Source organism: Orcinus orca, chromosome 19, assembly GCF_937001465.1.
Source record: "Orcinus orca chromosome 19, mOrcOrc1.1, whole genome shotgun sequence".
Lineage (NCBI taxonomy): Eukaryota > Metazoa > Chordata > Mammalia > Artiodactyla > Delphinidae > Orcinus > Orcinus orca.
This window is the reverse complement of record NC_064577.1, coordinates 23287165-23303997: the sequence shown is the minus strand read 5'-3', so window position 1 is coordinate 23303997 and position 16833 is coordinate 23287165. Positions and strand designations below refer to the sequence as shown.

Genomic DNA, 16833 nt, shown 5'->3' with positions numbered 1-16833 from the left:
CACATACTTAAAATTTTCCCCATAAAGTCCCTCTCTTTACTTTTTTTTTTTCAGGAAAATTTGAAGACCTTATCATAGGAATTTTGTATTATCATTATTATTTTTGGCCTCACCGAGTGGCTTGCGGGATCTTAGTTCCCCGGCCAGGGATTGAACCTGCGCCCTCGACAGTGAAAGCCCCGAGTCCTAACCACTGGGTCACCAGGGAATTCCCGGAATTTTGTATTATAGACTATAATACTGTATTACGCTATGAACAATTTTTGTTGCAAGTGGGAATATTCTAGAAGGCTTTCAAGAATCTGAAAGTAGTAAAGAACATGGAAACCATTGAGCTCAAGCTCCTTATTTCCCAGATAATTGGTCTAATCTTAAACTCCTTAAGTTAGTGACCGTGCACTCAAGGGCCACTTTTCCACACAGTAGGGACACGTTCTCTCCACCCCTCCTCGGGCTGGTTCTACTCAGGCTCCCGTCACAACTGGACTGTGAGTCTCCTAAGAAGGAGACCCTGTGTCGGTGCCTCTTGGGAACAATCAGACGTGTCAGCCGGGCACACGGGGAGCTTAGCAAAAGCATCTGTGTAACAATGTTGGATTCGTGTCACCGTCGAGCAGAAGCATTAAGACGTGAACGTAAATCGCTCTACAGTAAGTGCCCTGGGAGAGGGGTAGGATGGGAGGCGCACACAGAGGAAGAAACTGCTCCAGCCCCGGGGTGGTAGTCATCCCGCCATCCTCCTCAGAGTGAGGCCTTAAAGGGTGAGCAGGACTTGGCCCATGGCCAAGAGAACCAGAGAGGCGAGACGTGGGGAAAACAGCTACCTAGTTCAGCTGGTGTGAAGGAAACTGGAAGGGCAGGCTGGCTGGAGAGGGAGGTTGACGCCTTGAATGTTGGACAGGTGTTTGAACATGATTCTGTTTCATGCACTTTGGAGAGGGCTATGCTGTCCAGTGCACCTGTGTTACACTGACGCTCATTATTGCCATAAAGTTGGGCATCCACCCTTGGTCTGGAATGTCATCCTCCTTTACATTGATTTATAGCATCTTCCCCCAAACTATCACCTGCTGCAGCAATGCGAGGGCAGCCTGGACAACGCTAGCTCGAATGTGGAATTTCATCAGTACTGCTGAGCCCTGGGTGCTGTGACGCTCTTCCTTTCGGGATAAAGTTTCGATATACTCATTCTGGCCTTAAATGAAGCCAGTGATTTAAATCTCCAAGTCGACAAGCACTGGGATTTTCCATGGAGAATAACAGAAAAAGAAAACAACTCTACTTTTCCTCTCCCGAGGTCAGTGGTGTTGGACCTCGTGGCATCTTAAGAGTTAAGTCTCTCTTCTTCCACGTTTGACGGGGGAGGAAAATCAAGCCCCAAGTCTAGAGCGGCCGTGGACTTAATTACAAAAGAATGATCGACTTTTAAAAAGACTTTGTTGCTTGTTTTCCTATCATGTACCTTCACGGGGAAAAGATAAATCAACACACTCCTCCACTCAGTATAAATGTTCACTCTGGACATAACTTCCCTCTGTATCCTTGGGGCCAGCACAGAAGCTTAACCCTCTGCCCTGAAGAGTTACTCTGTATGGAACCCTTGTCTGAGCCCTTTGTCATCTTGGTGGCCTCGGAAAATGGACGCTCCGGAAGTGTCGGTGACAGTGTTCGGCAGATACCCCTTCCTCTAGCTCGATGCTGTATTCCAGGGGCCCCGCTCACTTCTGAGGGAAAGTTACAATGTGTCTTTTAAAACAATGCCCAAGTCATTCCTTTTCTGAGGATTTGCCAAATTTCCCGTCACCAAACAAACCTCTGGTTTAACCTATGAACTGCGGGTTTCCTGCATTCTCAAGAGACCAAAGGCTCTTTTCTCTTTCAACAACCCACATTGTGGGCAACGGAACAGGTCATTTTGAGAGCATCTCATGCCAAGGCTCTGATGGTGCCCAGCACTTCAGTGGACAATAGTTTTTTAGCTGTTTCCGCCGACAAATCAATATTCTCTTGTTCTAACAATAGCCTAAGAAAAGGTTTGTTTTTTTGGTAAAGACTTCTTGGTTTCCTTTGGGGGATTCAAATGCAAGTGAGTTTAGTTTCCACTTTAAAAGATCTTAAGTCTAACGAAGGCTAATCTAATGACCTGTTTCCAATCTAGAAATTTGTAGGTATTTGTAGATTTGTAAACATCTCTAAGCCCCAATTTTTCTATCTCAGTTTTTCTTGGGACCAATAGTGAAATCTCACTGTAAAGGTCAGGACTTGGACACAATTTTTATTTTGCCAGAAAGGCCTGGAAGCAACCAGTCCTGGATTACAGCCATCACCACTGAACATTTATTCACACCTGCTTTGCAATTCTGATTGTGGGAAAAGGCCCTTCATTCTGCTTTGGGGAAGAGAAGTACATGCTCAGCTTCCCATAAACGCCACTTAAAGAAAAGGTATAAACATACCAAAAGTTATTTAACAACTTCTAATTCGGCTGAAGTTGCAAAGGGAAAAGACGAGCGACGTGATTTCACGAGAGTGGTAATTTTACCCCTGTGGTCCCCACACACAGAATCCAGTCTGATCACAAGGAAGATACCAGGCTGATCCCAACGGACGGACAACCTACAAAATACCTGACCAGCACTCCTCCTCCTCAAAACAGCCGAGGTCATCAAAAACAAGGAAAGCCTGGGCAACTGTAATAGCTGAGAGGAGCTCAGACAGACAGGACAAATCAGTGTAAGACGGTGTCCTGGAGGGATTCTGGAACAGAAAGGGGCAACAGGGAAAAACTAAGGAAACCTGAATACAGTATGGGCTTAAGGATAAATTACCAATATTGGTTCATTAATTTTGAACCAATATGGTGAATTAGTATAATGCAAGATGTTAATTAGTACGATGCAAGATGGTAAATGGGGAAACTGTTGCCAACAGTGTGGAGTACAGGGAAACTACTATCTTTGCAATTTTTCTGTAAATCATCATCTTAAAGCTTCTTGAAACAAGGAGTGTAACATGTTGGTTTGTTTTTAAAACGCTATTTTGATGACAAAAGACATAGCAGCATTACTCCTGCAGGTGGACAAACCGTGAGCCCAGAGACACCCTAGGGCAATTTCAGCGATTTTAAGAGGAGCAGAGAGAAAAGTGGGGTGTTCCCCATTCCCACATCAAAACAAGTGTTTGGGAACGTTCTTGAAGCCCGCATCTCCGTCTTCAGTGAGGAAACGTTTACAGACTAGTATTAAGTCAAAGTATCGCTGGAGATCTGACAAAAGAGCGATTTCTGTGCTTTCAGTCACTGGGTGAAACCTCTGCTTTCAAATATTAAGTGTCTGCTTTACACTTGACATTTAATCAGATTTAAATAACATCATAGTATGGAATAGTTTATAAATGTTTATTAAACGTCCGTAATTTTTACAAAGCAAATATTAATAGCAAGAGGCAAAATTTTTGCAAAATATGTACAAAAGTAAAAAGCCTGGATGACTAGCAACTCATTTTATCAAATCAAACCATTCTTTCCACTTTCAGACCTCCTGTAGAAATAATTTATTGCCAATCCTGAACTAAAGCACTGACAGAAAAAAAATTTACAACAGTATCAGATAATGTGCTCAGTTCTGGGAAAGTTATAAAAAGATATATGTATAAAAAATCCTAAGCCACAAATACTTTCATACAGAGCTAATACAAATCATGTTTTGTTAGGTACAGTATCTATGAGGTTGTTATGAAATAGACTTTTTGATAAGGCTTCCGTGGTAAATGAGCTCCACCTTTAGACTAGTAAAGCCATTTAAACATTTTGCGATTCTGCTTTCAAGTAAGAGGTAAAGAAAGGGTAAATGGTATCGTCTGTTGCACTGTTACATATACTTTCCAAGAATTAACCCCTACCTGCCCCCTCTGTTTTTTTCCCTAGAGCCATCAAATAGGCATGATTTGAGAACAAATGCAGCCCTTTTACTATGGCAAGAAATATTATAAACAAGCTTTCCAAAGACAAACCCCAATCAGAGAACAGGTAAGTAGCATACTTCTACCATGACCGTCACTGATTGATGATGTAGGCGTACTGGGTCCCTACTTCCATCCATCTGGACATTTTCATTATCAAAGGTAACGTGGTTTTGGAAAGGTCGCAGAATCTCTCATCAACCCAGAAATGACTGCCCTATCATTAACACTTTGTTCCCTACGAGCTCTGGCATTTGAAATCAGATGGTTAGACCTAGATGTCACAAGAATGAACAGAGTTATTTAAATGCTAACTATACATTCAAGTACAGACAGAAGAATGCTAGTGGTACAAACACTGGTACTTCAGATTATGTTAATAATCACTTATCAGCCTAGTATCAACTCAATGGTACTTGAAAAGGCCATAAAGTTCAACTTGTTTAAAATGGTCCGGCTTAGACTTATACTTTAATCTCTCTACAAATTTATTAAGCCCTAACCTCGTACCATAAAATAATGGGTATGTACTATCACTTGCTTTATTTGGAACAGGGGGACATGTACACACCACTCACGTACAAGTCCCTCCCTTCCTCATGTTTACTACACTGAAGAGCCAACCTGTGTCCTATCACTAAAAAAAAGAAAAAAAAAACAGTACTTTTTGTCCAGCAGCACAAACACATGGACAGATCATCTGTAATTAATGTAACTTTATGTACTGAAATGATGGGAAAGAGAGATAAAGTCAGATTTCCAACTGAAAAAAGACATGCAAAATTTATTCTCGATCCCTCAATTAAAACTAAAAGAAATGAAAAGGTAACAGAGTGACTGTCTCTAGATTTATTAGGGAGTTTATTACAAATGTTTGACTGAGCTTTACAGGCACGATTTCATGGATTCAAACAAGAAATTAAGAGTTAACACTGGTATTTAGCCTTCTCATTACATATACAGAAATAACATTGCTACAAATTGCAATGAAGAGAATCTTGTTTCAAATGGCTTGGTTTGGGGTTTTGTCTAAATGTATCATTATATAATGAAAGCACCAATTTGAGGGTTTCTCAAATAGTGATTTGAGTTTCAGAACATAACAGAACATAACTTGGTAACTTTATTCTTCACATAAATAAGGCATAACACCGGATATGTGTACTAATGCTGAAAATACATTTTACCAAAAGCATAAATACAAGTATTGGGGTATACATTGGAAGTTCAGATTTACTCATTCCCGCTTACAAACAATTCTGGGGCATATGATTTTTGTGAGTCTGAACCAACACTTCTAATCACTTCTGGTATTAAGGGAATCTTCCTTTCTTCTACTTTATACTGACCACTGCCAACAAATGAACAAGGACCTCGCTCGACAACCTCCCTTGGGAGTTTAACCAGAGGACCTTCACCATGTAAAATACATGCCAGTGCAGCTTCAAACCAAACCAAACAGCCAAACCATGTTCACTCCACGATGCCTTCTTTGGTCGCTGCTGTGATCTAGCTGTCAAATGCCCTTTCCAGACAATACAATTGAGAAGATTTCAATGCAATATATGGGCAGCAATGAGACGGGTTATTAAAAATATCTGACAGAGGCATTACATTATTTGGATCTTCAGAAAAACGTCTGACAATACCTCTTCCCTATAAGATAATCAAGGCAAAACTCTGTGCTGTTCTTTGATTTATAAGGCAACTCTGTATACTATAAATTTCTTCAAGATCAGTGAAGACACTTGTGTGACATTTCTTAAGAATTAATAAGCAAGAAGACACTCAGACTTAAGAGGAGAATGTAATAGAGAATTGGGCACATTTTATTCCAAATCATAACCATGAAGACTTAGAAAATCAAACACACTGAACAGCTTTAAATCCAACTTACATTTTTAGAGACTGGGGGGACACTGGCATAGGGCAAAACTATGAGCTCCCTTTCAGCTTTGTCACTGAATCTCATCTCCCTCTTCACACAGTGGTGTTTCAAAAGGGTCTGGTTTTCATGCTGTAGGTATAGGACTCCTTCAAACGGTTTAAAAGTACAGTATATAAAACATGTGGACTAAAGCCTTCAGATTGGAACTTAAAGTTCCACTGAGTGTCTAAACCAGCCTGCCATTAAATGTAAGTAATTTACTGCCTCAAAGTATAGGCTAGGTTTTATTTTAAAAGAAAGCTGACTTTGAGACTTCACACACGTCAGGAAAGGAAATCTCAAATGCCCAAAGTAATATCCTATCTATTTGGTGTTTTAACATTTCTCTGTGGTAGTCAAAATGGTGCTTGTCAGGCAGTATTTATGGTTCATATATTTCAGATCTGAAATATAACTTAACTGAGAGTAACCTTCCTCTTTATACATACACTGGAGTGAAATGATGCTTTGGCCATTCGATAGGACCATTTGCTAAATTTACACACAGACCTTCCACCCAAAGTCTCCACGTTACTGTGCATATACTCAGATACTCCTCGGCCCTGAAATGGTTCTAACTCTGTGGATTAAACAATGCACTCTTTTTGGTAAGAAGCACTATAGATACAGAACTATTCTGATGTGCGTGAACTCTGCTGTACTATGGACGCCTGCATCAGGATGTAGGGCTACATGTCAATAGCTCAGGTGTCAACCAAGACACGAAAACACTGGCAGTTATGGGTGTAATGATGGTGGAGTTTCAAATGCAAGAAAAGTCAGGTACATTGAGAACAATCCCTGGTCAGTTCACTGCAAAGCCCTATTCTTACTAGACAGCAAGACAGACCCAGAGCCACTGTCTTAGAAAGGCTGGGTGATCCAGAATGTTGACCAATCTTTCAAGGACTTTCTAGCCAATAAAATACCTGAGAACACAGTCAGCTATACAGTAAAGTGAAAGATATCACGGTCTTAATCACAATTTTCAGGAAAGGAAGAAAAGCCATCAGACTTTCCAAACTGTCACCAGTCTTGTACATCTGTTTCTCTAATCCAATTCTGACACTACACATAACCTACAGGGCAGTATTTTTAGTACTGCAAACCAGCCACTCTGATGAGTTCACTATGAATGTATCTGTAATTGCAAAGCTACTTCATGGGTACATTTTAATTTGGTAAGTGGTGGAGGAGGTCAAATGTAATCACCTTTCAGTATGAACTAAAAAAATTACTACTTATTCTTGAAAGTATCCTTGAAACCTTCAAAATGTACCTCAAGAAAGCTGGAATTTCGTCAACAATGATGTTGCAAACACACACACTCTTTCAGAGACACACCAAGAATGAGTAAGAATCTCAAATAGAAGTGAATAGTGTGGCAGGAAAATACTGCCCTTGGCAAGCTCCAAAAAACAAAAAAAAAGCCCATAAATGCCACCGTCTGGAGTTGATGGGAACAGACAGGAGAGCGAAAGGACAATGTTTGTGATGGTGCAGCAGTGATCCCACCGTAAGGACCCACATCAGCTGAGACAGGATTTCAAAGTCTGAGAGTAAAACACATAATATTCTTGGGAAAGGGTGTATTTATTTAGGACATTCTGTTATCAGGTTCTCGCACGTTTTTAGCTGCTGCTATGGCCAGAAGGTTTCCCGTATAGCACACTGATTACATGATATTTAAATATGAAAAGGGCAAATAACATTTCACTCATGACTTTTAATCAAAACACTACGGATGGCATGCGCCTGCCTTGTGCTCCCCTGGACCATTTGTGAGCGTTCATTACCATCAGACCAGAGATCCTCATGTAAACTTTAAACACACCAGAATATTGCCTTCAGAAACCACAGAAATTTAAAAAACAAAACAACTGCTGTGTATATAAGCAATCAGAAAACCGTGAAGCCTGAACCTGGGTGAAGCTACAGAACGCCATTCCTTAGATCACACATTTTCCAGTGGCCCTTTCAAAACAGGTCACCATAAAGCTGGGCACAAGTGTGGCTGCTACCTGCAGGGCGAACAAAATGTATCTTACTCGTTCTAGAACTGAACATTCTCAACCTCAGGCCTACAAATATTAAGGACACCTTCTATACTTGGCACTACAGGAGAATTCAGTTTGAAAAGTGGAAGAATTTAAAGCCTGAGGGATGCCTTGTCTGAGGTCTGGCAGGAAATGACTCCACTCCAATGGAAGCCGGAGTGAAAGAGATCAAAGCCAAGCCTCAGCAGATATTGGCCCCGTGTTACTCAGCGGCTCTCAGCCACAACCAAAGGCCGCAGAAGAACGACTAAGATTTCCAAGAAGTTAAACACAGAATCAAGATTTTTCTAATTCCTGTTGTAAACTTCTATTTTAAAGAAACAAAACAAACCGAAAACAATCAAAAAGACAAAAAGGTACGAAGACAGCGAGTCTTCTGTACGTCACTGGAGCATGAGCTGCTTGAGGTTGTCGTGAAGGATGGTGTCCTTCACGTCACGGAAGACGAGGCGGATGTTCTCCGTGTTGATGGCTGTGGTGAAGTGGTGGTACAGGGGCTTCTGCTGCTGGTCCCGCCGCTTGTTCCGGAAACACTCCACCAGGAATTTTTGGACGTCTCTTAAGCAGTGGGGATCCCCTTCGAATTCTAAGAAATAGTCTTTGATGCTCACAATTTGCACTTTCTCCTCAAGCAAATCTGTCTTGTTCAAGAAGAGAATTATGGAGACGTTGCTGAAAACCCGGTTATTGACGATGGTTTCAAAAATGTTCAGAGACTCTGTCAGGCGATTGGTCAGACGATCTTCCATAAGCACCTGGTCAAACTCACTTGAGGAAACAAGGAAAAGTATTGATGTCACGCTGTCGAAGCATTCAAACCAACGTTTTCTTTCTGATCTCTGACCACCTACATCAACCATTTTGAAAGGAACATTTTTAATTTCAAAGTCGTACTCGTGAATGCCTTTGGTGGGTCTTCTGGCTAGCAGAATGTCTTGCTGTGATGGAATGTAATCCTGGAAAAGAAAAAAGATCGTTTCCTACTCAGTAATCCAGGAGTAATGAGAATATTTAATGTACTACTAACTGGGCTAGCGAATGGATACGTAAACAAAAGTATCTTTTAAATGACAATCCCCTGGTAACATTAAAGCATCAATGCTATTCTGATTCTCATCATAAAACAGCAAGATACGCTGCAATGTTAGCGTCCGCACTGGTTCGAAATTCGCCGCAAATGAAGGCGCCTATGATTTTTTCAGCCTGCCGGACGACCCGAGTGTCCGTCCACGCGTGACGCCCACCGTGCCAGCAGCCGCCTGCCGCTGCGTGTCCACGGCCACGGTCACGGCTCCTCGCCCCTCCGTCAACAGCGGCGGGGCCCCAAGTCAAGGTTCTCCGCCCCCTGCGGCCCCTGCTCTGCGCCCCTGCCTGCAGGACCGACAGCTCTACCCGGGTCGCCTATGTTCTCACTGCTGCAACGCAGCCTCTGCTCTGCACCCTTGACCGAGCTCACTCTGTGGGGCTTCCCAGCTGTTGGCGGGGGGCCGTCTCCGTGGCAGGGCCCCAGCTTTTCTCCTCTGCCGGCACCCGTGCCCGGACACAGCGGTGCCTCGGAGGGAGGGTCTACACCAAGACCCTGGACAGATGGATGGACGTACGGACGGAAGCTGCTGGCCTCCCGAGCCCCTGGCTGTGGCCAACAGTGAGTGCCCCTGGGCGGTGAAACTGGTTCTTTCTTCTCAGCTTAGTATTTTTCCAGAACTTTGATGGAGCTTTTGGACAATACTGAACAGGAAGGCTTTAAATGCTCATCACCAAGGTCACAATTTTTTTAAATCAAGGCAAGGTTTTAAAACAATGCCAACTGTTACTCACAGTGCTGCATTTTATACCTTTCCAAATACTATGATTTTGAAATTTCATTACAGTGTGAATACTTATCTCCTTAAAATAGTGTAGCTAAGAATCAAAAAAAAAAAAAAAAAAACAGAAAAAACCCAGCAGTTCTCAGTTGTCTGCAACCCACAGCGATGTATAAAGTGCCCACAGGGCTCTAATGAGACACGCTGGGGCTCGCACGTGTACCCCAGCTCCCGCAGACGCACGCGCACCTGCCTCGTCTGTAAGCAGCACCACCCCGATTCTCTGCCCGGCCCCGGCTTTCGGCTGACACTTAATCATGAACTGTTTCACATGCTGACACGGTTGTATTTCATTTTAAAAGAGCATAACATACATCAAATGCATCAATGTGCTATCATTTACATAAATATTCCCCTACTAGTGGTCATTTAGGTTGGTTCCAATTTTTTGCTTAATATAAATGCTGCAATTAAAATTCTCATGCACATCCTTCTTTCCCCCCCTTTTGGGCTATTTCCTGAAACTGAATAACCAGGAATAAGATGGTGATGCAGTCAAGGCTTGTGAAGATTTTCATGACTGGGACCTAATGTCCACCTGCTCTCCAGAAAGGTGCGGCCGGTTCACGGCACTCGTGCGTGCCAGCCGCCTCAGAAACAGGCCAGCCCCGAGGGGCAATTTTTAATTTTCTAATTTCATAAAAATAAAAAGTCCTTTATTATTGCCTTAGTTAGGCGCTCAGGGCTAATTCACATAGAGCGCAAACACAGGACGAGGTAATCAAGTGCTCAAGGGTTTGCAGAGTCACGGGGATTAGGACGGTGGATGCTACAGCCAGCTGCCCACAGACCACCTGGGTGACCTGCGACAAGTCATCACTTAACCTCTCTGCGTCTCAGTTTTCTCACCTGTGAAAAACACAGACAACAGCACCCACGGGGTGCTGTGAGGACTAAACACGGCAAGTGGGTGAAGCGCTTAGGAACCGGGTTCGGCACACAGCCCGTGTGTTACTGTCTAGCGGTTCCCACTGTCACCACTGCTGCCAAGAGAGGGAAACCAAGGCAGCAACGGCCCCCCTACCTGTGCGCACCTGACAGCCCTCCACGGATGCAGCCTCTTCAGTCCCAACACTCACCGTCTTCGTCCCCAGCCCCGTCCACCAGGACGCTCTCCTGCCCACGTCCTGCCCCGCCCGCACCCCAAGCCTGCCCCTCACGGTGGACCTTCTCCATCACCTCCTACTTTATATCAAATCCCACTGCTCCTTCTCTGAACCTTCCTCACCTTTTCTTTCCCCTCTTTATTTTCACTGCCCCCGTTTTTTAACATCTCAGCCTGGATTACCATCTTGCCTCTTGGTCCTCCGCACCTCCTGGGTCCACCTCTAAGCCCCCAGAGACCACCCCTCCTGCACCATGCCCTCAGAGCTGGCGGTGAGGCCCCTCCCTGCAGCAGACCAGACCTCGCTGACCCGGCTTCCATGACCCTCCTTATTCCTTGTTTTCCGGAACCGGCAGACTCTGCCCCACCTCGTCAGGCTCCCCAGAGCCCAGCGTGGAGAGCTGCACGAGCCTCACATCCTGAGACCGCCGCATGTCGTCAGCGTGATGCGTGACTGTGCAACGAACGGCGCATCCAGACCCTGGTGACTGCCTTCCTGAAATCTGTTCTTGTACGTTAGAGCCAAGCACTTCTGTCAGACAGATGTGCCTCCTGACCCCAGGCATGGCCCGCTGTGCGCGTCCCCTCGTCCCCCCAGCCGCCCAGGCTCACGTCCTCTCAAGGGCTAGCTCCAGCTTCTCCATCCATGCACTAACACCATCTTCACCATCAGTCTCATTTAATCGTCCTCTGCTTGTTTTATGTATGTTAGTTTTGTCTCTGACTAGAATGAGTTCCTTAAACATGGAGGTCAAAGAACCAAACAGCTAATGACGAGCAGATATTACAACTGCAAGGCACCAACCTGAACACCTCACTGGGCGCCACGGATTGAACTGCGTTCCGGCACCGTCCCCGCACTCCCCGCCTGCGTTCATGTGCTGAAGCCCTAACCCTCAGTGTGACTGTCTCTGGGGACAGGGCTTTTAGGAGGCGACCAAGGTTAAATGAAGTCATATGGGTGGTGTCCTAATCAGGTAAGTGTTGGTGGCCTTAAAAAGAAGAGGCCATACACTTCTTGCACGTGTGTGTGCTGACCAAAGGGCACGTCAAGGCACAGCGAGAAGGCCACAGCCTACAAGTCAGGAAGAGTCCTCACGAGAAACCGACCATGCTAGCAACTTGACCTTGGACTTCTAGCTTCAAAAACTACAAGAAATAAAGGTCTGTTATTTAAGCCACCCAGCAGGTGGTATTTCGTTATGGCAGCCTGAGCAGACTTTTGAGACATGGGGTTTATTTCACGTAATCGCCCCCGAGCCCGACGGGGATGGTTCTCTTACTATGCCTATGATGTGGATGAAGAAACTAACGTCTAGAGATGCCTAAGGTCACACAGCCAGTCTGCGATGGAACTGGGATTGGAACTCTGGTGGTCTGGCTGCAGAGCCCTGTCCTTGACCCCTGTGGTTCCATCTCCCAGAGGGCCATGGGGCTTGGCACACAGCGGGGATTCAACGGTCCTAGAACTTCAGTCAGAGATGGCGAAGCAAACGCAATCCCGTGACCTGTCTGATGTGCACAGAGTGGGCGGCCAGTCTGCAGCACACCCACATTTATTCTCCTCACCTTTACAACTACCTACTGATCACAAAAACACTTTTTTGTTTTTATTCCAGATGTGGCCTCAAAACTGTTCTCAGCGTAAGCCTCTAAGCAGCCAGTACAAACTGACGGGGGCTGGCTCTGAGTCACTCGCTCCGACGCTATTTGTTGAGCGCCTACGAGGCACCAGGCACTGTCACCGGGCAGCAAGGACTCAGCCCTTCACAACCAAGACCCGAGGTCCTTGCCCTCAGGGAAAGAGGTGGGGGAAAGACCAGCAAAACCTATAAGTGAAGAGACCAACTGTAACAAGAACAATCGAGCCTGAGAAGAGCCAGTGCTGATGCTGAAGACAGCGGAGGGGACCCACCTCGAATGGCTGCTCAAGGAAGGCCTGTCCGAAAAGGCAGACTGAGAAGAACGGGGCGAATGCGCACTACTGGGATCAGAAAACGTGAAATAACTCTTAAAGAATTAGTTTACCTACTAAAGCTTCTCTCCATTGGGCTTATACGGAACTTTTTTTTAAGGCTTATTGCAATCTGACCACACGGAAAAGTGACAATGAAATAAGTCTTAACACAAAGTCTCACTGATGTGGATTGAGTGAACAAAAACAGACAAGTACAGAGACCCTAACTTCTAGAGCACCTGTGTCTACGAAACAGGTGGGAGAAACACATACTGACTGAACGGCAGACAAGTGCAATTTAGCAAAATACAAAAAAATAAGGGAAAATGCAAAACTTAGCGTTCTAGACACACATATGCTACTTTCCTACTTGCAATAGGTTTCATTTTGTGCTTTCCTTCTGTTTTATTTTTAAAGTTAAACATCTCAAAGAACCCATAAAACCACATTAAACTTTACAACAGAAATCTGGTTTAAGAGGCGGCATACGAAGCTATACTCAATTGAATGGGTCACCACTGACGCTAGGGCAATGGTTTTCGAGCATTTTCTAAGCAGCACAAAGCTTCCTTCCAGTGAAATCTCTGCACAAGTCCAACACGGAGAGCGGCCAGCACCAGCCCTCGCCAGTCGGCCACGGCCTCAAGGACGCACTACAGGACAGTCTGATGGTCCAGCTCCTTTGCAAGGGCGACTCCTCCCACATCACGGCCTTGAGAATCCAGCCTCCTACGCTCCACCCCAACACACGGGGGGTCCTGGACTGGAAAATAACGTTTGCTGAAAAGTTCTGAAATCAATCAGCCCACCGCTTTCTTTCGGTTTCCACTTACAGAAAAGCAAAAGACACTGACGTAGGCTAGTTAATGTGCCACCTCATTTTCAAGCATAAACTTCTTTCCATAAAGAGTTTTACTTTCACAAAATAGTGGACAGGGCATTCCTCAAGGAACTGGCAGAGGTCAGGACAGGAGAGGGAGAAAACATGAAGCAGGAACAGTCAGCATACTGCCACTAGGAAAAAGGATACCGCTTAATACATCATTTTTCTAAGTTTCCTTATCCTAACTACTGCTTTCAAATGGCAATAAACACAAACATTCAGTCTGAAAACTTACTGGTTCTCCAAGTTTATCCAAGTTATCCAGGAAATATTTTACAGATTCACCCTGAAAACAAGAAGAAAATAAATAGTTATTAGGGCTTAGAGATGGAAGACTTTGTTACAACAGTTTATATTAAACTGTCTGGTTGTACACTTAATCCAAATCCAAACATACTTTGTTTAGTCACCAATTTCAGACTGAGCAGCTAACCCCACTAAAGACACATAAAATGTCTGTCTCTGTCAAAGTGCTGCAGCCTGGCGAGGCTCACAGAGTCCTTACAGAAGCGATACCCCAAGCACTCATCCATTCGGACAGGATCACATGTACGTGTTCCGATATATCTGTGTATCCAAAGGGAAGATGTAATTAAAAGGTGAAAACTGCTTTTGCGATACACATACAACTACAAGTCAGGTGGGATTATTTCTGTCTACATTTTTCAATCACGTTTATATCAAAAGCGAAGCAGGGATGAGGTGAGAACACCTAACAGGCAAGCGCCTAGACGGACATGCCTTTTTGCTCCTGAACCCTGAATAATGCTGCAGGCTTCACCTCTCTTCCCTACCTGAGTGATCAGTCTACTCTCTCTGAGCCCAGACTTCTATCAGACCTCAGACAATTTCCAACATCTAAAGTGCATGAGAACACATTCCTAAGAGGAAATACTCGAACAAAGAACCGGCAGGGCTGTGTCTTGGAGTCTCCCAGGGTCCTCCCTGTCCTGCTGGGTTTCTACCAGCGCAACACTTGTCCTGCCCGAGCTCCAGAAGGCAGTGCTTCTTTCACACAGAAGAGAATTCCCTGAAGACCTTGTCTGACTGCAGGTTCTGAGGGGGCATCTGAGGGGACAGGGGCGGGCACGTAATTCCTGCAATTCAGGTGATTTCTGGGACCACAGTTTGAGTCACGAGGCCTTAAAGCGGCAGTTCTCAAGATTTTAGTCTCTGGATCCCTTCATACGTCTTAAAATTCTTCAGGATCCCGAAAAGACGTTGTTTAAGTGGGTTATGGTTACCAGTACTTACCACGTTAGAAAGTAAAACTGAGACACTGTAACAAATATTTATTAATTCATTTAAAAATATCAATAATAAACCCATTCACGTTAACATATTTTAGTGTAGCTTCATAAAAGCCAGTGAGACACTTCTGCTTCTGCATCTGAACTGCTACTACAGGTCGTTTCCGCTGTAGCATATGAAGATCTGGCCTCACAAAGAATGCTGATTGGAAAAGGGAGCATTTTGATAACCTTTGTAACTGTAGATATTTTTGTTTCTACACCAGAATTTGACAAACAGTAGTTTCTTGAAAGTGACGTCCCTGTGGAATGGAAAGCCTACTGATGAACTTTCTGCACTTTTGTTACAGACACTAAAATTCACTGGTCTATCTTGTACTTTGAATGGGTCTTTCACCCACCCACAATTTTGTAACACCAAGCGCTGATCACATGGAACATGGTGGGCAATTAAGTATACAGCTCTTCCAAATGTCGGCATGTTTCATGACATAATATTAAGAAAATCATATTCATTAACATCATAATGATCTCATAAGAAGCCTTAAGGCTTGGGAAGTTGACAACCTCACAGTGGTGGGCAGATACAAGTTTTCCTAAATTCTGATTTTCACTTGAAAGCTCAAATTTTATCAATGGCAACAAATACTGTTACTTTCCTTGAACTGGCAGGCTAAACTTCATTCATTTTCTAAAACAATGCCTGTCAAATGCCCAAGTCTGAGTAAGTTGATTGTTTCTTTCAAGTAGAAATGGTGTTCCACGAAAAATACAGTTAGTTCAGCTCACGTCACAACCAGTCACAAAAGTATTTTCCCTGGAGACCACAGTCCTGCTGCAGGAGCGTTTTCAGGGTGCCGCCCAAGCCAGCATACGGCGTAGTACAGAGCTGCTGAAACTGATCTAAAACAACTTTTACTGCTTAATCAAGGATCTCTTCAGTGAACCTGGTGTGTGTGTCTTAAACTGCAGATGTAGAGCGGTGATGAATACACCAACTAGTAGTGTGTTTGGGGCTGATACCCCATCTGCGCTCAGGCACTGGCTGGCAACTGCAGCCCTGCTGTTCTGTTCTATCGGTGCGAGTGTCAGCTTAATGAAGGGAAAGAACATCTTAAGTGACACCCTCAAGAGTGCTGAACATGAAGACTCCTTTTAAAGGGTTTCTGGGATCCCCAGTGGTCCACGGACCGCACTTGAGAACTGCTGCCTTAAAGCACATGGTGGCGAGCGCGTACACGGGCATGTGCTTGTGGTGGGCACGGGGGGAAGGGGGGGTGGGGAGGCCTGGCTGCGATCTCCTGGTGACTGCGAAGGAGCAGCGGCAGATGAGTCTGCTTTCTTCTGGACCTGGAACATTCGTACAGTGTTTATAGCACCTAAAGATGATTTTTAAGAGAAGGGAAAAGAAAAAGCTTCCAAAAAATTCATTCTGGGGTAATGAAGAGATTATTTGGTCAAGCCTGTACAGGTACTTTGCATTATTTCATCCATTTTAATGAAAAACATAATATTTTTGGTTTTATGATGGACAACATATATAGGCCAAAGGGAATTTGGGCTTAATCTTTAAATAACATCAATATTTACTTATTGAGTTGTCTGTACAACACAAATGAGGCTATATATTTAAAGTACTTTAAAAAGTAAAATTCAAACGAATATTACCAATCCTGTTACACTGAAGTATACACGGTAGAGTCTCTTGGACAAATGTGATAAAAAGTAGTCACTCTGTTTCTGTATGAGTAAGACTTACAGAACTGTTACCCTTTCAGTAATGTGCATATTGAATACTTACATAATATTAAATACCTTAAATGAAATTC

The 16833-nt window shown here is 44.1% G+C and overlaps 1 protein-coding gene across 1 annotated transcript in view; it reads right to left on the bottom strand.

Moving 5' to 3' along the window:
* Positions 1-3383: 3383 nt before the first annotated feature.
* GNA13 (G protein subunit alpha 13) overlaps positions 3384-16833 on the bottom strand; it is a 41305-nt gene continuing 27855 nt past the window's right edge. The window contains exons 3-4 of the mRNA XM_004275410.4: positions 13990-14040; positions 3384-8900 (exon numbers count right to left, since the gene is read on the bottom strand). Coding sequence (XP_004275458.1) covers positions 8328-8900; positions 13990-14040 — 624 coding nt within the window. The 3' untranslated portion in view covers positions 3384-8327. The remainder of the gene's footprint in view (positions 8901-13989; positions 14041-16833) is intronic.